Genomic DNA, 20,568 nt, shown 5'->3' with positions numbered 1-20,568 from the left:
AAAAATATCACCAAAAAATGAAAAAAAAATTCTGATGAAATATTCAGTTCTGATTTTGACACTAAATGCTCCTATTTTGTCAGGATGACACTGAAACTGTTCTTCATTAACTGTTCAGCTCTGGAGATCTCAAGGTTTTTCAATGAATCCTACATCTGTTATCTTTGGATTTAGTTTGAAGCGGATCCAAAATGCTTTATAATAAACCTAATTTTCTTTCTATATAGATTTTATATTCATAAATGTAAATTTTTGAATTGTAAACCTATTATATATATATATATATATATATATATATATATATATATATATATATATATATATTCTTAAAAAAACATTATTTAGGCTAAACTCTTGCTTAACAAAAAAAGCTGTCAGAACATGTACAATTTGCACGGCCTACAAATTTTTTACAGTATTCAGTGTGTAATCTTTTAGTAATTTGTGTAATGGCCTCCTCTTTACTTTTCTTTCTTTTTTTTTTAGTTCCTTTCTATTTCTGCTTTTGAGCTATGGTATTGTTTGTTAATGTTTTCTTCTCTCTAGGCTATTAGTGTTGTTCCTAATTATTATTGTTATGTTCTAATTTTCATATCTCTAATGTTCATAAACTGAATATTCAAATAAAGCTTTTTTTAAAAAGTGAAAGACTGTAAAATTGAAACAATTAGTTCTCTAGAGCAAAACGTAGCAGCACCCCCCCCCCCCCCCTTCAGGAATAGAGAGATCACAGTTGTAATAAAATTATTATAATAATTGTCTAATATATTGAAATTACAGTTGGGGCATTTAAGGAATATTTAATATGATCATTAAGGATTTCCAGAAGAATTAAATTTTAGAGCTGTAGAGAAGATAAAAAAGAAAAATGGAAGGATTTCAGCACACAGTCACACATTATTACACATCTTACAGAGACCCTAACATTATCATATTCACTTATTTAAACTAAACTATTCTTAACCACAATGTTCACAATACAAGTATTGTGTTTTACTCTGTGTTCATTGTGCATTAGTAGTTTACTGAAACTTCTAGGATGACATTCCTGACATTGAAACTTTTTGTGATAGATTTTAAAGATATCAATATAGATTTAAATATATAAATATTTCAACTAAAGATATAAACTTTGTATACATAACACACACACAAATTCGTGTGTGTGTGTGACACACAAACAAAAGAACCAAATACAAAACACTAAAGATTACATGCAAATGAAACTCTTTAAACGTCATGAGTTTCATGTAAATGTAATCTTTAGTAGGTTATTTTGTATTTGGTTCTTATGCGTTTTTTTTCTACACTCTTTTCCCGTCGTGAATAAAACCTTTATTATCTATTATGGTTTCTTGACGCAAAACAAACGCGACTGGCGTTGTATTATAACGCGCCAGATAAAAGATGGCGGATCACTCGGTGAGTAAAGGATAGACGGTTGGTTTTTATGTTGTCTTATTTGCTATTTAAATAGCATTTGTCCGGTCTTTGTTGGTCAATGTGATTCATAATTGCGTTATGTCACCATAGGGTGAGATCACGGAGGGCTGTCGACTACCTGTGCTGCGAAAAAATCAAGAAAATGAAGACGAATGGCGTAAGTATCAGCCTGACAGCTGCGGACAGAATGTAAACAAAACATTGTAACAAGCGCAAAACTAGCTACACGTAAATAGCAGTATAAGTATATCTGAAGATATAACTTCTTGCTTGTCCAAAAGTAATTGATCCTTTTGTCTCTTCAAAGCTTTGGCTGAAATTCTCAGTGTCAAAGACATCCCTGGGAGAAAGCTTTACTATGTCCACTATATTGACTGTGAGTATAAACTCAACCGGACTAAATACTTTGGTTATTTACCTAATTTCTTTCCTCCAGTGTTAATATTTATATACTGCATGATTCTATTTATTTAGCCATTAATTGGAAAGAAAAAAAAAACTCAACTAAATTTGTTGTTGTTAGTCAATAAGCGCTTGGACGAATGGGTTACTCCAGACCGACTGGACATGAAAAAGCTCCAGTTTCCCAAGAAGGAGGCGAAGACTCCCATTAAAAATGGACTGCCTGGGTCTCGGCCAAGCTCCCCAGAGAGAGATGTGGTAAGAGAATCTACTTTGTAACCAGTGACACTAAATGTAGAAACAAAACTCCCCCACATCAATGATAAACGATTTGCATGCTTTTCAGTCCATTTACCATCTTGATACTTTCTGTTTGAATTTAGAAGAAGAGCCTAGATCTCCATGGTCAGTCTGCTTCAGCTCCTTCAAGAGGCAAAACCCTCCCCACACCGGTACAGACGAACCCTGCCCATTGTATTTTACTCATCAATCTGTCCAACAAGTGTTTACGGCGAATGTGCTGGATTAAAGAGTAGTTTGAATAAACTCATTATACAATTTCCAAACAGTGCGAGGGTAGCAGTTTTCGCCTCATCTCAATTTCAACTACAGATTCCAGAACCTTTTGTTGGACATCTAATTTGAATATATTTATCCCACAATAATGGTTGCATTGTTAAAATGATTACATGAGATTGAACCTTTGAAATGCACATTATCGTTCACCCATTTTACAGGTTTGTAATGACATGAGGATGATTAATTAATTCTAAAGCAAACTTATTAATTTTTCAATCTTTATTTAAAAGCTCAAAATGCATTCAGACCCCATTAGTCATTCTCATTACTTATTTCTCCTTAGTTATTTTCATGAGGTAAGTGGCAGGCGTTCACTCATGGTTATGTTTTCAATATGAAGGATTTTAGTGCCTTTTAAAGCTGAAAAACTAACGCTCGTTTCTGTTTGATCTTACAGAAAAGGAAAGCAGAGTCAGTCTCTTTGGCAACACAAGTGACCGCAGCGACTCCAGTGCCTTCACTTCCTGGTTCTGCAGAGGCGAGTCAGGCCTCTGTATATCCAACAATTAGAGATTCCCCTTTCAGCATTAAATCCAGAGAGGAGCATGAACCACTCACCTCTCTAACAACAGTAAGAAATTACTTTAAAACAATTTAAGACCAGTTTGTCTCTTCTTGCATACAAAATAATAATAATAAGGAGTATTACTGGTGTTAAGTATAAGGTATTTTATTTAATATTATTTAACAATAAAAGTTTTTGTTTTTTTTCCTCTGCTTCTTCCACCTGGAAGAATGGCACAATGTCCATTCAGCGTCATCTAATTCCTCCTCAGCCAGGGAGAAAAAGAAAAATTTGTGGAGGGACAGATGAGGTAAGTCCTGCAACCTAAAATTATCCATCATTTCATTGTTATTTGGCAAGAACATGATACTGTAAGATGTTAGGAATTGGAAATGTGTTTTAGGGCAGTTCACATTTCCTTTATTTATCATGAAGGAACTTTGTTTATTTTAAAAAACCAACACTGACTACCAATGAGAGAGCAAGCCTGTACCAAAAAACCAAATCCATCAAATGTGTTCCAATTAAATAGAACTCCATCAACTTCCCTACTCCTCTAAAGTGTCCTAAAACATTGCAACCCCTTGTGTTTTTCTAGATGGTAAAGGTTTTCCAGAATAACAGTCCCCGCTGCTCCAACGTCTATTTGCTGCCTGGAGAGGTCCGGCTCATTTACTTCCCATTGCTTTGTAGAGTGTCTGAGTGTCTTAGAATGGAGGCTTAAATAAGAATTATGGTATTTAGCACTTTGAGTCTATTTCCTAGTTTGTTTTGGATGAATTAGAGTGGTGAACACAGAAATATTGACGATGGGTCCTGTCTCGACTTTTTGAATCTTTTAGAATCGCCTTTGACCGCTTCAAATACTAGCAAATTACACTGATTGAAATCATACATTGCGCCGATATATATTTGTTTTTAATCATCAATGAACACCACTAATCACTTGGTGAGTTTGAAAAAGAACGTTAAGTGTTGTTTTAAGGACATGTTTGTGCATGCCGGTAGACAGCCACTCTGAAGCGGTCAAAGGCGATTCTAAAAAAGTCAAGACAGGACCCATCGTCCAAATTTCTGTGTCCACCACTCTAGTTCATCCAAAACAAACTAGAAAATAGACTCAAAGTGCTAAATACTGGAATTCACCTTTAAGGCTGTTAAAGAATCACAGTTTCTTGATAGAATGGATTCTTTAAATGTAGCATATATATATATATATATATACACACACACAATTAAATCAGGCAAATCTGACATTAATAACAATGAAAAACAAAATAATTTACATGAAACGCATGTTTTTTCATGTTATCGATGTTTCATTCAATTCTCCCTAACACTACTCTCTGATCTTAGGACTCTCAGGACAGTTCAGATGGAATCCCTTCTGCCCCGCGCATGACCGGTAGTTTGGTGTCTGACCGCAGTCATGATGACATCGTGACACGAATGAAGAACATAAACTGTATAGAGCTGGGCCGGCACAGGTTGAAGCCTTGGTACTTCTCCCCGTACTCACAGGAGCTCACCTCCCTGCCCATTCTCTACCTCTGTGAATTCTGTCTCAAATACCTCAAGAGCCTCAAATGTCTTCAAAGACACTTGGTAAGAGTTAGTTTCAAGACTTAACCTTAAAATGCGGTCACATTGGTGAAATTACACGGACAATAAAAAGTCTATTGTTAGTAGCAAACACTTTCAAACCAAGCAGCTTTTCTGTTGAACATTTCTGGCCTTCTGTAAAACTCTAAATTGCATGGAGGATTCCTATTGAAATGACCCACTAAATTTCACTGGACATTACTAATTATGACCACATCTTTAAATAGCTGTTATTGTATAGTTTCACATACCTTTTGTATAATTTGCACAACATTTAATATACAATTACTCCTTTACAGACAAAATGCAACCTTCGGCATCCTCCAGGAAATGAGATCTACCGCAAAGGAACCATCTCATTTTTTGAAATAGATGGCAGGAAAAACAAGGTGTGTAATAAGACTCGGATGATCCCTTCCACTAATAATGTCCTGAGCACTGTTGCAGTATGTACTGTACATCAATGTGGTCTCTTGATGGTCTTTTTTTTTTTTTTTTTTTTTTTGCTGCACAGGCATATTCCCAAAATTTGTGTCTATTGGCCAAATGCTTCCTGGACCACAAGACCCTGTACTACGACACAGATCCTTTCCTCTTCTATGTCATGACGGAGTACGACTCAAAGGGTTTCCATATAGTTGGCTACTTCTCAAAGGTATATTCCCGCTCTGCCGGCATCTGTGGTCTCATCTCATTATTTATTTTTAAATGAATGTGCCCTCTTTAATCAAAATAACTTTCCATGACTTGCAATGATATCTCTCCTCTTCTCTGGTGATTTGTTTACTGGTATGAGGGTGGGACAATCTGTCATTAACATGACATCACAGCAATAGCTAACCACTTTCCAGATGGACAAAATCAAGTCTCTGCCTACATTCGTCTTGTTCGAGAAGCTGTTTCATATATGCGACATACGTATATCATATATTGAATATACATCATAATAAGAAATAATTTCTGTTTCATGACGCCTTTGTCTTTTTTCCTCTTATTAAAGGAGAAAGAATCAACAGAAGACTATAATGTAGCCTGTATTCTGACGTTACCACCTTATCAGAGAAGAGGCTATGGAAAACTACTAATTGAGTTCAGTGAGTAATTTTACACTTCAGGACTAGTCAAATTTGGTTAGTTGGGTAAAAAATTTTGCCTCATTTTCCTCAATTTTATTTGTGAAATATAAGCCCTAAATCATGTCATGGCCATTGTTTCACAAGGTTATGAGCTCTCAAAGGTGGAAGGAAAGACAGGTACCCCAGAGAAACCACTGTCTGATTTGGGCCTGCTCTCCTACCGCTCATACTGGTCCCAGACCATTCTGGAGATACTCATGGACCTCAAATCAGAGAATGGAGAACGACCACAGATCACCATCAAGTGTGTACCCTCTCTTTGTATTGTACTAAACAAATGCTTTGAAGGTACAAATTTCCAGCTGTGTTCTCGCTTTTATTGTTCTTAGTGAAATAAGTGAGATCACGAGTGTCAAGAAAGAGGATGTGATATCAACTCTTCAATACCTCAACCTCATCAATTACTATAAGGTAAGAAATCACTTGCAATGGAAAGGAATAATTAGCTAATTCAGATACTGAAGGTGCCTTTCAGGGTGATTGATTTTGCTCTCTTCCCTTGCAGGGTCAATATATCCTCACCTTGTCCGAGGACATAGTAGAAGGCCACGAGCGTGCCATGCAGAAACGCCACCTGCGCATTGATCCCAAATGCTTGCATTTTACTCCTAAAGACTGGAGCAAGAGGGGGAAGTGGTGAAGCACAGAGAGAGCAGGGCCACTAGTTCATAGATACAGAAACAAAGGAATTAAAACCAACATAAATACTGTAAATAAACTTGTATTTATGCACTTTCATGGTTTTTATAAGTACTTCTCTACAAATATGGAGTCATTTCAAAAATGTAACTGAATGTGATAATGTGTAAATAAACAGTCTGTTTGTACTGTTTGGGGAGCTGATTTTACTTGCCAAATGCAAACTGGGAACACAGTGCTAATTAATGATGAAACCTTTTAGTGGGTTTTAACACCATGTTTTCTCACATTTGCTTTAGATTAAAAAGCATGTGCTACATGACAAATGGTATATATATATTTCCTAGTGTTAGTCACACTTATTTGCAGGGTCCGCCTCATCGGAATTATCAGCACACGCATTAGATATGGCATAGAGTTTACACTGGATGCCCTTCGTGAAGGAACCCAGCACTGAGAGTTCTGGGGGACACACATTCCTACGGCCAATTTGGCATATCCAATTCACCATATCCATATCCAAACCTGCATGTCTATGGACTGTGTGGGAAATCCACACTGACTGGGAGATCACACAAACCAGCCAGCCCCACCTTTCATTCAACAATAAAACAGCACCTGAAGGAAGACAACAGTGGGGCCGTCATTAGATAAATCAGACACTTGATATTCTGTGGGAAGAACAGCTTGGTTGGATGCACTGTCAAGAAACACTGGCCAAAGTTGCAGCAAAAAAAGAAAAGTGCTTTCCACAGATTTCCCCCCTTTTAGCTGTATTCGGACCAGATAACAGCAAAATACACAATTTCATACACAAATAATCAGGACTTGATGTCATCTGAGACACCTTTATCCTCATTCATTGCAGTGTTATTTTGGTTTTATTTATATACTAATATACTATTTATTAATTTTTTTTTAGCTTTTATTTTAATATTTAGTTTTCATTATAATTTTAGTAAAAGTTTTAGTCATTTTTTTAGCTGTAGATATTTTTGTACTTGCCATGTAAACATTTTTCCTTGTTTTTCTTGTAATATTCATATTTTATTTCAGCTTTTTTTTAAAATAGTTATTAACACTGATTCATCGATATTCACATGCACTTTAAAAAGTTTAGAATGTAAACGCTTTAGTCTGAATAAAATCTTAAGGCAAAACTTTACAAAAGTGAAACTAAAAGAGTAGATAATGTGATTATCGCTCTAGCTCAATTATAACTGTATGTAAACACACTAAATCTACATGAGCAAAACGCATCTTTTATTGTCTAGATCCAGATCCTGCAGGTGTTTTATTGTTGTGGATTAGCTGTATCATAGCACCACCAGAGTTTAATTAAGTAAGTAACAATTTAATTAGTGTCAATACACTTTATTGGTCAATAATGTTAGTGTATAAGCAAATGTTAGATTATAGAGCATATTCTATATCATGCATAACATGATTAGATAGTGTCATCTTTATCAAGCCCAAGAAAGTTAGGAATTTCAAGTAAAGACAGAACCCTGTACATAAAACCCCGAGGCTAGAAAGACTCGCCTAAATTTCCCTCTGCATCAAGATGATGTAGGCAGAATCACAACGCTTTCGTCATGTTCTATTACATACAGTTCATTCAATACAAGCCCTAATATGTTTCTAACATGTATTAATGCTTCACTAGTCTTAATAAATGTATTAATATAATACTAGTATCCAACAGTTTTAGTGATTAAAAGCTTCTTCCATCCAGCCAGCCAGCTTGTAGCAGCGAGGTGAATGTTAGTGTGTGAATTTACATCAGTTGTGCATCACTGCAAGTAACATGAGAACCGTGTGACGCTCACGTGGTGTGTGGCGATCTACATTCCTCAAAGCTGTCGAGCAACTATACAAAGGTTTGAACAGGTGTGATGGAACGCGTAGGAGACCCCGCCCTCTCGGAGGATGACGAGGCCGTACGATTGGCCGCCTCGCGCTGTAGCTCTTCCACCCTCTTCTGAAGCTCTGCCCGTTTTGCTAGCAGCTCTTTGTAGCGCTGATGGACGGGCTCCTAAAATACATTTTTAATCAAACAGAGACTTATTATTAACTAATATAAGGTACATACCTAAAGTGTCAGATGTTTAGGTGATGGATACTAAAATCCATCTCATTACATCATAGAGTAATATTTATTGACAATCAAAACTAAATAGCTGGGTTTAAAGATGGAAGGATCTAGTCCTGTTAGTTTAAGCTTCAGTCTGTTGCTTTTTTGGGGTTAAGAATGATCCAAAATACATATTTGAGAAAGTACATAACCAGACAGTGTTCAAAACTATCTGCTTGCTTTAGCTCAATTCAAAGCGGTAAGCTTGTAATAATGTTTTTAATTCCAGTGTTACTGGTGGATTTCCGCGGGAGATTCGAGCATGTCTTTGCGTCATTACATCTGTACACATAAAGGAGGAGTCTCGGCTAGTATAGGCTATATTGCGTTTGAGGATGCTGAAGGTGGAGATTTATAGCCTTTTCTCACAGCACTTGATATAATTATACTTATCAATTTGATGGCGGATCCAGAAAGGTTGAAACGACAATCACCAGTGACAACTTGACATTTACCTGTGGTAAAATGCAAAAGACTGCGTTCGGACTTGGATACAGAAAAAAATAAGAGAGCAACCGGACCCATGCGAAAACAAGGATATATATCGGAAGAACCTTACATGTAGTCATGCAATACTGACGTTGTTAACATTAACAATTTGAGAACAAAGTTTATTTTGCACGTTTTTGCGTGATATGACGACTTATAAGCGACACCGGTGTGGTGACTGACAACCTCACAGTCTCCTCAAACATTGTTTTCATCCACGCTGTGCCGTGTCGAGGGTGTTGAAGTACAACTCGCGTAAAGTTGATGTTTTGTAATGACGGACACCTCTAGTACACACATTATTATATTTTAAATATCAGAAGATTGTGAGAACACATTCTCAAGCAGAATCAGAGAATGAACCAAGCCATTTCTGCACCTGCACATTCATTTAAAAACCATTCACGTGTGTACCTGTGGTCGCATGCGAGGATTCCAGCGTATGTAGTAGGAGACCCAGAGCTGGAGGTGTCGTATCCCGACGGTAGGGAAGAGAACGTGGGAGGGGTAGTGTACGTACAGCGGATTCACAAACTCCTCAACCTGACTGTTCACAAATGACCATACAGACACTGTGCGCTTCGGGACTTCCTAAACACAAAAACAGACAGTCCCTTAGACCCACACAGTTTTATATGTTTGTTTTTAAATAAACACAAATGTCAAAGTTTTGAAATGACCATTATTGTGTCCAAAACACACTTTTTTGCTGTAAGTTAAAGATAATAGCGTCTACCAGATTATTTCCTGATCTATTAAACATTCATATTCTTACTGTTAAATTACATATATACATAGTGTGCAAACATTTATACCCAAGAGTACGCTTGCTCTCACCTCTTTGAGTCTTTGCTGCTCACTGTTACACAGAAATGTGCCAAAAAGGCAGCTATAGAGGTGATCCAGTATTGTTATGAGGAAATTCTCATTGAACTCGAAAGCTGCAGGAAACTTCAAACACAGAGACACAAAATGTATTACTTATACAGAGACAGATCATAGCAACACACTGAAGACATAAGCAGGTCAGCCAAAGGGGTGTTTTACACTAACCTGTCTTGTCATCTGCCAGACACAGTCAATGAACTGCAGGAAGATCGGAGAGCGATCTGCATCTGTGTGATTCTTATCACCATGACCTACTCGCTACATACACAAAAATCATGTAATGTATTCATAATAATAATAAACATTTATTTGTATAGCACTTTTCATACATAGAATGCAACTCAAAGTGCTTCATATGCATGAAATCAAATAATCACAATGTAAACATAAACATTTTCGTAAACTACTATAAAGGTTCAGCGTGTAAAATAAAGTGGCAATGTATTGATCTCAATTTTGATCTCAAAAATTGATATAAAATAAATAAAATAAAACAATGAGAAAAAATTAGTAGGTAAAATAGAACATAAACCTGACTTCCACACAGCTTTGTTACATTACCTTATAGTTGCCTTACCAGCAACTTTATTTTGACTTCATTTCAGAGTTTTAAGTAGTGCAATACATAAAAAAAGCATTCATTATATAGTAAATACTGAATTAACACGTAAGGTATATGCAAAACAGCAAACATTTTATCCCCTTACAGTCTTGTTTGTTGACGTTATTGTCATGTAAGTTGACTGACCTGTTGGAAGCGATGTCCAAAGCTGAGCCACTCTTTCTCCACCAGTATCTGAAAGCCTCGTATGGTTCTGTAGTGAGAGTCCAGCATTATCAGGGCCAGTGAGGTCAGCTGAGCAGTTCTGTCCCAGCCGTCACTGCAATGAACCACCACGGAGGTTTTCCCTGACTCCACCTTGTCGGCTATCCTTAAAGCTCCTGCCAGAATTAACTGTCACACATACACAGTCCCATCTTCATCATCATGATGTTTCTTAACATGTGAGAAACATTATGAAGAGATACCTCTCGTCTCACCTTAATATGCTCCAGCCAGTGTGTGGACTCGAGGTTGGACAGCCAATGTGATTCTTCAATGTTGGGATAGACGACATCCTTCAGTTTCCGTAGTGACTCGCGCATTACATGAATGTTGTGGATATCCAGAAACACCAGCTCTGCATTCTGATAAGCATCTTCACTCTCATACCCACCTCCTTTCATCTAAAACGCAAACTGTCAAAACCTTTCCTTTCATTTAAAACACACGCTTGAAAAGAAAGTGAGTGTTTACCTTGTTAGCGGCAGCATTCACACTGGGTCTGGAATCAAATATGAACAGTTTGTGTGATTGTGCGTTTGCATCCATGATGGCCTGAAGGAGTTTCTCATCTTCTTTGCTGCGTCGACCATTCTGACCTACCATCGGCTGGCTGGACCGAACCACTGCAGCCTGACTCTCCGGGTGAATCCACGACAATACCTAAACCGGAATGAGCCAATAGCTTCAGTGGTGAGACCTGAGGATGAATTATTGCTCACACACAAACTGAAGTGTGAAGATTCAGAAACGTCTCAAGACACTGACCGGAATGCGTCCTTTGGCCCTGAAGCTGGAGACGCGCCGCAGTTCTTCGTCAGTGATTGTTACCGGCACAACTAGTGCCGCTGGGTATGAATCACACAGCTCATAGTGATCATTTACTTTGGATATCCTCCAGCTCTCATTCGGAAGACCCTATTTAAATTAAAAACACATCTCTCTGAAATACTTGTTTCTTATTGGTCAATCACAGAATTCTGCAGTGAAATATGTTTTGTGTAATGGCTCTAAAATGTATAATTGATTTAAAATATCCTACATAGCTTTGCCAGATGTCTCTTGTATCACTCTATGAGTCTCAAAATAATAAAATATTGTTAAATACTGTAAATGAAATATGACAATGTATATATATATATATATATATATATATATATATATACATACTAACTAATATATTATTATATAATTACCAAGAGATAAATTTGAAAAATAATATTGAAATATTGTAGAATTATGAATATATGTCTATATGCCGTTATATCACGAATATATGCCGTTATTTCATATGTCATTATTAATGACAATTATTAATGTATACCCGGCCATCATTATTGCAAAACAATCCTATTTGGGGTGATACAATCCACCCCTGCTTTACATTAGAGTCCTCGCCCCCCTACAGAGGGGTTTATTTTGCAATAAAGACTGGATGACTGTATATTATCACATTGCATATAACAAAAAAAGCAAAAAAATGAATAAACACACAATGTTGTACCTGTCTCCTGTATTCAGCCAGTGGATCATACACCCTCCATCCATTCTCAGGAAACACCTGCTTATACTCGAATGCAAAGAGGGACTAGACAAAGAGAAAGGAGGGATACAGACAGAGAGATTATGAGCTCTAATAACTTTTAGATCGATGCAGATTTTGTTGAATAAGGTTTATTAATTGTACTATACTGCATGCTGGAATAATATATGCTCTTTGTCTTCTTATGTTTCTCACCATGTTGTTTGACACTGGAAAAGCAAACTTCATCAGAACCTCAAACACTGATTTCTTTAGTGAGTCCTCAGGTTCCTTGTGCACAAAACGCAGGTTCCTCAAATCCTACAGGACACATATACATTGAGCGAGCATCCAGGGAAAAGAATGTATCAGCGCTCAACAGTAAGGGTTAAAATAACACTATTTTTAATAACACCTGATTTTATTATCATTAATATTTTGTAATAGTCTTTATTCGTATATTTTCAGTATTTTTTTATGCTTTTTTATATTCCAAACGAGCTTTAAATTATTTTTATTTGTTTGTCATTTTCGTACATTTTATTTCAACATTTTTATTTTTGGCTTTATTTTTAATTATTGTTTTTTTAAAACATATATGTATAGTTAAATGTCAAGTCTTCTTCAAAAAAATAATAATTCACAAACCTTGCAGACGAGGACGTATGAGGCGTCTCCTCTGCTAGTTGCTGCTCCGATCTTCTCTACTCGGCTCAAAACTCCCAGTGGCAGATCTAGCCCAAACACCGGCTCCTAACACGCAAAAAAGGTGCCTGACAATTAAGTCTTTAGTTTAGAAATTCTCTCCAGAAGTACGGAAACAGCATGTGTGCATGGTTCTTACCCTGTCAGTGCACCTGAAGAAAAGTCTGTAGTTAGTGACAGTCAGAGATCCTCTAGCAGGCCCAATGAATGGACAAATGTAAGTCACGTCTTTAGCTGTGATCAAGCACACAATAAGCACATACATTAAACCCATCAGAATAGCTGATGCACAGCAGTCAGTATAATGTGCCACACATACCAGCATCCTGAACCAGTTCCTCTTCCAGAAGAGGAAGTTCGTCTTTACCGGGGTCCTTATAGACCTGCATACAGGAAAATTTGATCAGTGAACATAAACTGAAGCTTTATTCAAGTCTTTTGCAAACATTCACACTTTAATACCTTATCAAATGTCCTTCCTTTACTCTGTAATAAGAAAAATAAACATATGAGGTTTTGTAATAGTAATAGTTTGGAACATACACCAGTTTTAAGTACAGAAAAAGAAGTGTTGGGCTGAACTTTGGTTCTGACTGACCCGCAGCTCTGTGTCTGAAACTTTGGTGCCACTTGAGCGGTCAGAGCGGGTTGTAGTGGAGCTGAAAGGACATTAGAAGATGAAGGTGGATTAAAGCACACCTATGAGCTTTACTCAAATCTTGAAGGAAAGGTTCAGTCAGAAATAAACATTCTTTCATCATTTTCTCACCGTCATGTTGTTCCAAAACTGTATATTTTAAACTGACTTTATTTCTTCCATTGAACATACTGTGCAGATTCAGAATGTTAGAGACTGACAGCCTCGGTCATAATTGACTATATTTACATATTTATTTTCTTTAATATAACAAAAATAAGTGGTGTCATACGAGTTTGGAGCAATGGTATGTTAATGATGGCAGAATTTTAAATTTCTGGGTAAACTATCCCTTATGAAAGTGAAATGAAGCCAGAGTTAGCGGCTGTACTGTCAAGAAGTTTCAAAAACATTATATAAGCTAATGTGAAATTATATATTATACCTGCACAGCGACTCGACACTGTCCACACTGCCGCTCTCCTCCATCCCGAAACAAACCGAACCGTAACACTTATTGAATTATGATGTTAACTAAACACTATTCATTTAGTGACTGTTCGGTGCGGAAATTCCCTGAACACAAACAGCGGAAGCTGCCATGTCTTCCCACAATTCCTGTAGGTGGGGCTGGTCGTGCGCGCTACCGCGCTTCTGTGCTGGTGCTCGTGTTCATGGGTCACCTTGTGGAGACCTTTGGGAAGCGAAGTGCTAAAAAGTTAAAAGAATGTCCCCTGCATTTAAAAAAAAAAAAAAAAAAAAAAAAAAAAATATATATATATATATATATATATATATATATATATATATATATATATATATATATATATATATATATATATATATATATATATGTGTGTGTGTGTGTATATAGATAGATAGATAGATAGATAGATAGATAGATAGATAGATAGATAGATAGATAGATAGATAGATAGATAGATAGATAGATAGATAGATAGATAGATAGATACATTAGGTCTATCTAAAAACAGTTTTGCTGTACAAGTAGCCTATAGCTACATCTTTTTGCAGAGAAAGACTGGGTGTGTGTTTAAACTTTCATGTTTGTTCGAGGCTTTGAATGTGTGTGAAAGAATTGCTGTCACTAATGTACATGATTGTGTATGTGAGTTGGTGTATGTTCATGTGTAAATGTGCGTTTGTACATAATTTGCGTCACAGTTTCTGCTGGTGGGTGTATGCCTCGGATCTGATCTGAATGGTTAAGGACTGGCAGCACAAGCATCTTTTGTGTGGAGATGTTTGTAGTGGGGTGAGTAACAGCGTGACACGAGTGATTAGCAATGCAAAGCTCCGGTACTGCGCCATAATCGGCACTGGGGAAACATCAACCCTTTCCTGTGCGACTTCAACCTCTTCTTCTGCTCAGGGACCACACCAACCGCAGGTAAACATCAGCCAAATATCAACCCTATCAAACACAGTACTAAACCTACCAATTAAACCTTTGCCATAATCAACTACCAACCATGTTTACCCCAGAAACTCAATAATCAACCAACTACCAAACCAAACCAGTGACCTGTGTGAAACTCCCCTCTATATTTAATATAGAAAGTTTACAACCACTCCATGTGTATGGAATATCTACTACACATAATAATATCAGATAAAGAAATTGTTCCATAACACTACAGTTGAGAAACTATAAATATGTAGGCTATTTTAAGTCAAGATTTATACAGCATCTTGAGACTTAGTGGATTTCTGATACTTGTAAGATTCTGTGTGATGACATCCATAATTGTATTTCACTAAAACAATAATAAAAGCACAATCATCACTTTCCAAACAGAGACAAAATATAAAGGAATTCAAATAAAACCCTAAATGCATTGATTGAGATATGTAAGACTTTTAAAATATTTTATCATTATAGACAACACTTTATATTCAATCATTTGTATAGTATGAATAGTAATATTTCTTATTATATACTAAATGATATCCCATTATATAAAATATTAAAATATAAAAATAGTAATATTCATCAGTAATGTATTAAAAATGAATTAAAACATAAAAGATATGAATGGATGTCCTGCAGTATGACATCATCAAATTGTATGAATTTTCACACTGATGCATATTATTGATTCAGGGTGTTTGCAAACCAAACTATTGGCATATTTATAATTCCTAAACTTACCTAACCAATTCTAAACTCACACATACAATTTAAGTTCATAGTGAGAGTGTTTAAATTTGTTTTTAAAAGATGTTACATGGTCCTGTGAGGTTACACTGTAAATAATTTCAAATCATTAAATTGTGTTCCTTTTTTTTACATCAGCTTTTTTGAGTTTTTGTTACATCCAAACTTTTTTTTATATTGTCAATTCAAATACATTGGACAAATTGCAAAGACATAGAAAATTAAGTTTACTAAAATTAAATTTTTTTTTGCCTATAATAGTGCATATAATATTAATATATAATATGGAGCTTAAATTATTACATAAATCCATGAGGCAGAAAGGCAAAAGTACAAGATGGAAGATACCCGGTGACCCATATCACACAAACACAAACACACACATCAAAGCACACACTCTTGTTCTGTGACTGAACCCACGCTTTCATTGTGTGATGGGAGAATGACATTGGCTCTGAGTTCGCCAGTCACATGGGTGTCCGTTCCTTCATAAATGGTGGCTGCAAGCCGGAGACACTCCATCTGACTGAGGTACACACATACAGACACAGGCATACACATGCACACCAGAGACACGGCGGGTTTCAGAACCCCTCTGAACGGGCTTTGCCCATGCCACTAACACCACCTGCGGAGTCTGGTAATGCTGAATATTGCATCTCTTTCTCTCATTTACTTTCTCTGTCTGTCAGAAAATGGGTGGTCGACGGCTGTTTTCTTTTGTAACGTTAGATGTAATTGTATGTTTCTCTTTGCATTTGCTTTACTTGTGACATGTAAATAGGTTTCAGTCAAAGAGCTTCTTTTAGGTAGTTGTCATGAAAAATCACTTTGTGCAAGTACCAACCTATACAGAACAAGTTCATTGTTAGCTCTGGTCTCAGATTCGTCACAATTACATTTTTATTATTGTGTTATGCAATGTTTCAAACTATATTTGTAGATTTGAGTCAGACACAGTCTTTATTTCTTAGATGTTATGTCATATGGTTATTGTGTGGTAATAAAAAGGCTTAAATCAAGACTGAGATGTAATAATGTTCAAAAGGTTTTCTATTTTAAATGATATGATGTAGCAGCCGTTACTCTAGTGTCACATGATCCTTCAAAAATCAGTCTAATATGCTGATTTTGTGCTTAAGTAACATTTCTTAATATAAACTGCCACTTTTGATCACTTTTTGGTTTCCTTGCTAAATAAAAATATGAATGTTTATATTTAATGTGAGAGAGAGAGAGAGAGTTTGCTAAGAGTGGAGTTTTTCTCTGTTTTGCAGATCTGGAACCAAAAATGAACTGGGCGTCTTTTTATGCCGTGATCAGCGGCGTGAACCGGCATTCCACAGGCATTGGGCGGATTTGGCTGTCTGTTCTCTTCATTTTCCGTATCATGGTTCTGGTGGTGGCGGCGGAGAGCGTGTGGGGCGATGAGAAAGCTCATTTTATCTGCAACACCCAGCAGCCTGGCTGCAACAGCGTGTGCTACGACCACTTCTTTCCCATCTCTCACATCCGACTTTGGGCACTGCAGCTCATCATGGTCTCTACCCCCGCCCTGCTGGTTGCCATGCACATTGCACATCGTCGGCATATCGACAAAAAGTTGTATCGCCAAGCTGGCCGCACCAGTCCAAAGGACTTAGAGCAGATAAAGAATCAAAAGATGAAGATTACCGGTGGCCTTTGGTGGACATACATGATAAGCCTGCTGTTCCGTGTGTTATTCGAATCTGCGTTCATGTATCTCTTCTACATGATCTACCCAGGCTACAAGATGTTCCGGCTGGTAAAGTGTGATTCGTACCCGTGCCCAAACATAGTCGATTGCTTTGTGTCCCGGCCAACTGAGAAAACGGTGTTCACTATATTTATGCTTGCGGTGTCTGGCATCTGCATCCTGCTCAACATCGCAGAAATCATATTTCTTGTTGCTAGGGCAACAAGTCGCCATCTCAATAACTCCAAGGACTCTGCAGTGGGAGCCTGGATCTCACAGAAATTGTTTTCCTTTTAGAAGTGCTCATCTAGTCACCCCGAAAGCTAAATATTTCACTCAAACTCTTAATGTTAATGAGGCCTAACGATATCCTCACCTCATTGATGATGTGTTTATTTTATAACTCAATGGCCCAGTTTCACAGACAGGGTTTTGATAAAGCCAAGATAGGGGCATAGAATTTAGTATGGACGCTAGGGACGTGTCCCTACCAATATCCAGTGACACTGATATATCCCTGGCTACCAATAATTTCTTTCAAAACTGAAATTATATTTATATATTCACTCTCAGAAAAAAAGGTACGAAAGCTGTCACTGGGGCGGTACCTTTTCAAAAGGTACACTTTTGTACCTAAAGGGTGCATATTTGTACAATTATGGTACCAATATGCACCCTTTAGGTACAAAAGTGTACCTTTTTGAAAAGGTACCGCCCCAGTGACAGCCCCAGTGACAGACCTTTTTTTCCAACAGTGTTGATGTCCCCGTCTCACCAATTTCAAAATCAAACCTACGCCACTGCTTAGTTCAATTAGGGAATTTATGTGGCTTTTATAAACGTGGCTTAGAAAAAAAAACATTACTGATGTGTTTACCATCTTGAGACAAAACAATTTGGTTAACAGCTCAAACATTTTAGTCTGGGACTAGGCTTAAGCCTTTTCTGTGAAACTGGGGAAATACTTTTTAAAATATTTAGACATGCATTATATTACTTCAGACATTTTTAGACCATTGTTTAAATAAATTTACACTGCTGTATAAAATGTTATATTGTTGCTAAAAATACTACAATTAAAGAAAATCTTAATTTATTTGTGATATCATCACTGCCCGATGACAAAGATTCAATTTCACACATTGAGATTTGTGTTTTCCTGTTTTCCGGTTTGTGTCAAACAAAAGTTTAATAGTCTCTTGATTGCACAAGAAGCCGATTCATAACTTTGAGATTTATTTTTGTTTTACTTGTACTCTAGGGGGCGCTACCGTTCCTAAAGGCCAACTCTCGACAGAAACCAGTGACTGTAATGCTTTATCCAATATCAAGGTCAGCCTCTCGGAACATAATGATGATACACTTCATTTTAATGACGATACATTATAAATGGGCAGGAAATTAGTTTTAATAATCTGTTAAAATGCTTATTATTAATTTGGACTGACCTACATTTGCTACGGAGGTCAGAAAATATTTCACCAGCCAATCCAGATTTTACCTGGGCTTATTGGGAATGTAAAATATTCCCTGTCATCTCTGTCATTTCATATATCCTACATTCAAAAAAGCTACAATCCTGACACACAGCTTTGTTTTTTGTCTTGCTCTATAACCTCTATTTGTTCTCTGTTTGGTGCCAAGCACACTTTAAAACGGTAGAAATGAAAATATAATAATAATAATATGTTTTAGTTATTTGTTCCAAAGGGGGGAATCAATGAATCCGTTCAACTGTGAGCTCAGCCATTGGGCCTGACACCTGTCACTCACCAGAAAGGCTCTGAGAAACAAGGCAGGTGGTACACTCTTCAAAATTCTCCCTAGGGATTGTGTTCCCTGCCAAAATTAACCCTAACACACACACACACATACATGCACGGACACATATATTCAGTGTATTTGTATGGGTCAGTCTTCTCTTACTGTTACTGTGACCCAGTTCTGGTATACAGAAGAAAGTGTGTGTATGACAGAAGACGTGCAGCACTGCGTTTGTGTGTGAGAGGATTATTCTAACTCTGGACATTTAAGAAAGGTAAGTTTCACACAATAAATCTAAACAACTTACACACACGCTACCTTATACACACATCATCCGTCAGAATGAAAAATCAATTTAATATCCTTACAGGTTCAGATTGCATTCACAGGTTTTTATTCCTTTCATTTAACAGCATTAATCTTTGTCTCTATGTAGAAATAATGGCTTAGCGGCCACTTAATATGATTGTCAGACCCTTCAGGTTTTGGGAAGCAAAAGGGGTCCTATATTTAGTATTATGACTAATGTGATTAATTCATATATGACTGTGTGTGTATATTTATCAATGTGACTAATTACAGTATATCTGAGCGATTATCTGAGAAGGGATGTGTATTTTGGTTTTGAAATGTTGTCCCGACTGCTGAGCTAAATAAACTCAGTAGTTAGATTCATATAAAATAGGGGGGAAATATCATATTTAACATTTTATTATTTGAATCTGTGAAGGCCAAGGTTTTAAACTCCCAAACAAGCAGAACTATTCGTAGTAAAAAAATACAATAAAAAATAATTGTAATAATATTATTGTTATGGCCTGCTCATATGGGTGAAGATCTAAATGCAGCTTTTATTGGGCAATCCAGAATCATAATCCCTGTAGCAAGCAATTGGTCAAAACATGCAGACAAACAAGACCAGAGTAGAAAACACAGGGAAACATGGAAATCCAGGACAACAGCCAGAAGATCAAAACTAAGACATGGGAAACCAGGATGCAAGGCCTCAGAATGGCAGTTTGTTTCGTTAATCCTACATGACACCCACAGTAAAATCAGAGCCGCTCAGCAGCAATGCAATATGGGGGGGATTTATCTAATAAATCTTGCATGAGATTAATCACTAATTATTTTGTTCTGTTGACAGATAGAAAAAAATACAAAAATATGTAAATGTTAATTTATTACAAATGAGATATTTTCCTCAAAATATTTCACACATACTTATGTCTTCATTTTTTACAGTATACACAAAAATATATAACTATCTTTATAATTTAGGAAGGGGGCCCCTTTACAAGCTCATCATCATTTGGAGGTCCATAGCTTTCAAAAAAAGTTTAAGACAATTTCATGTTTAGTTAAGCAGAATCTATACACAGACAGTATGGAATACAGAAATGA

General features: G+C 36.7%; 3 protein-coding genes across 5 annotated transcripts; 2 read left to right on the top strand and 1 right to left on the bottom strand.

The window, feature by feature from the left end:
* The first annotated feature begins 1,301 nt into the window (after positions 1 to 1,301).
* On the top strand, positions 1,302 to 6,499 carry kat5a (K(lysine) acetyltransferase 5a). 2 transcript variants are annotated; one of them, XM_039659875.2, is made up of 15 exons: positions 1,304 to 1,422; positions 1,534 to 1,600; positions 1,751 to 1,819; positions 1,967 to 2,103; positions 2,229 to 2,297; positions 2,822 to 2,995; positions 3,159 to 3,239; positions 3,528 to 3,590; positions 4,286 to 4,534; positions 4,831 to 4,920; positions 5,046 to 5,186; positions 5,532 to 5,625; positions 5,752 to 5,911; positions 5,997 to 6,078; positions 6,173 to 6,499. In XM_039659875.2, the coding sequence occupies exons 1-15, from the start codon at positions 1,408 to 1,410 to the stop codon at positions 6,305 to 6,307; spliced, it is 1,626 nt and encodes a 541-aa protein (XP_039515809.2). In that variant the 5' UTR covers positions 1,304 to 1,407; the 3' UTR covers positions 6,308 to 6,499. The 2 variants fall into 2 exon arrangements, with proteins under 2 accessions (XP_088986564.1, XP_039515809.2); XM_089130438.1 differs by lacking the exon at positions 3,528 to 3,590 and having other exon boundaries at positions 1,302 to 1,422.
* On the bottom strand, positions 6,373 to 14,153 carry mtmr2 (myotubularin related protein 2). Its single transcript, XM_039659526.2, has 16 exons — positions 13,950 to 14,153; positions 13,466 to 13,526; positions 13,330 to 13,353; positions 13,187 to 13,250; positions 13,007 to 13,101; positions 12,811 to 12,915; positions 12,379 to 12,483; positions 12,145 to 12,228; positions 11,409 to 11,558; positions 11,115 to 11,303; positions 10,859 to 11,044; positions 10,566 to 10,772; positions 9,983 to 10,075; positions 9,767 to 9,880; positions 9,344 to 9,520; positions 6,373 to 8,341 (listed from the first exon to the last, which is right to left on the bottom strand). The coding sequence occupies exons 1-16, from the start codon at positions 13,991 to 13,993 to the stop codon at positions 8,177 to 8,179; spliced, it is 1,863 nt and encodes a 620-aa protein (XP_039515460.2). The 5' UTR covers positions 13,994 to 14,153; the 3' UTR covers positions 6,373 to 8,176.
* Positions 14,154 to 14,813: 660 nt separating this feature from the next.
* Positions 14,814 to 17,816, top strand: gjb1a (gap junction protein beta 1a). 2 transcript variants are annotated; one of them, XM_039659529.2, is made up of 2 exons: positions 14,814 to 14,915; positions 16,961 to 17,816. In XM_039659529.2, exon 2 carries the CDS (start codon positions 16,975 to 16,977, stop codon positions 17,695 to 17,697), a length of 723 nt encoding a protein of 240 aa, XP_039515463.1. In that variant the 5' UTR covers positions 14,814 to 14,915; positions 16,961 to 16,974; the 3' UTR covers positions 17,698 to 17,816. The 2 variants fall into 2 exon arrangements, with proteins under 2 accessions (XP_039515463.1, XP_039515462.1); XM_039659528.2 differs by lacking the exon at positions 14,814 to 14,915 and adding an exon at positions 16,130 to 16,323.
* Positions 17,817 to 20,568: the final 2,752 nt, after the last annotated feature.

The sequence above is a fragment of the Pimephales promelas genome, chromosome 4 (assembly GCF_988280905.1).
Source record: "Pimephales promelas chromosome 4, fPimPro1.hap1.1, whole genome shotgun sequence".
Taxonomy (NCBI): domain Eukaryota; kingdom Metazoa; phylum Chordata; class Actinopteri; order Cypriniformes; family Leuciscidae; genus Pimephales; species Pimephales promelas.
This window is presented reverse-complemented; position numbering and strand designations above follow the sequence as displayed.

Excerpts from the sequence above, each read along its gene's own strand:
- kat5a (XM_039659875.2), top strand. Across the intron at positions 2,996-3,158 it reads CACTCACCTCTCTAACAACA|AATGGCACAATGTCCATTCA; the intron begins GTAAGAAATTAC and ends TCCACCTGGAAG. Across the intron at positions 3,591-4,285 it reads TCTATTTGCTGCCTGGAGAG|GACTCTCAGGACAGTTCAGA; the intron begins GTCCGGCTCATT and ends CTCTGATCTTAG.
- mtmr2 (XM_039659526.2), bottom strand. The coding sequence starts at position 13,993 with ATGGAGGAGAGCGGCAGTGTGGACAGTGTCGAGTCGCTGTGCAG. Across the intron at positions 12,484-12,810 it reads CATACGTCCTCGTCTGCAAG|GATTTGAGGAACCTGCGTTT; the intron begins GTTTGTGAATTA and ends TGTGTCCTGTAG. Across the intron at positions 9,521-9,766 it reads AGCAGCAAAGACTCAAAGAG|GAAGTCCCGAAGCGCACAGT; the intron begins GTGAGAGCAAGC and ends TTTTGTGTTTAG.
- gjb1a (XM_039659528.2), top strand. The coding sequence starts at position 16,155 with ATGGGTGTCCGTTCCTTCATAAATGGTGGCTGCAAGCCGGAGACACTC. Across the intron at positions 16,324-16,960 it reads AACACCACCTGCGGAGTCTG|ATCTGGAACCAAAAATGAAC; the intron begins GTAATGCTGAAT and ends TCTGTTTTGCAG.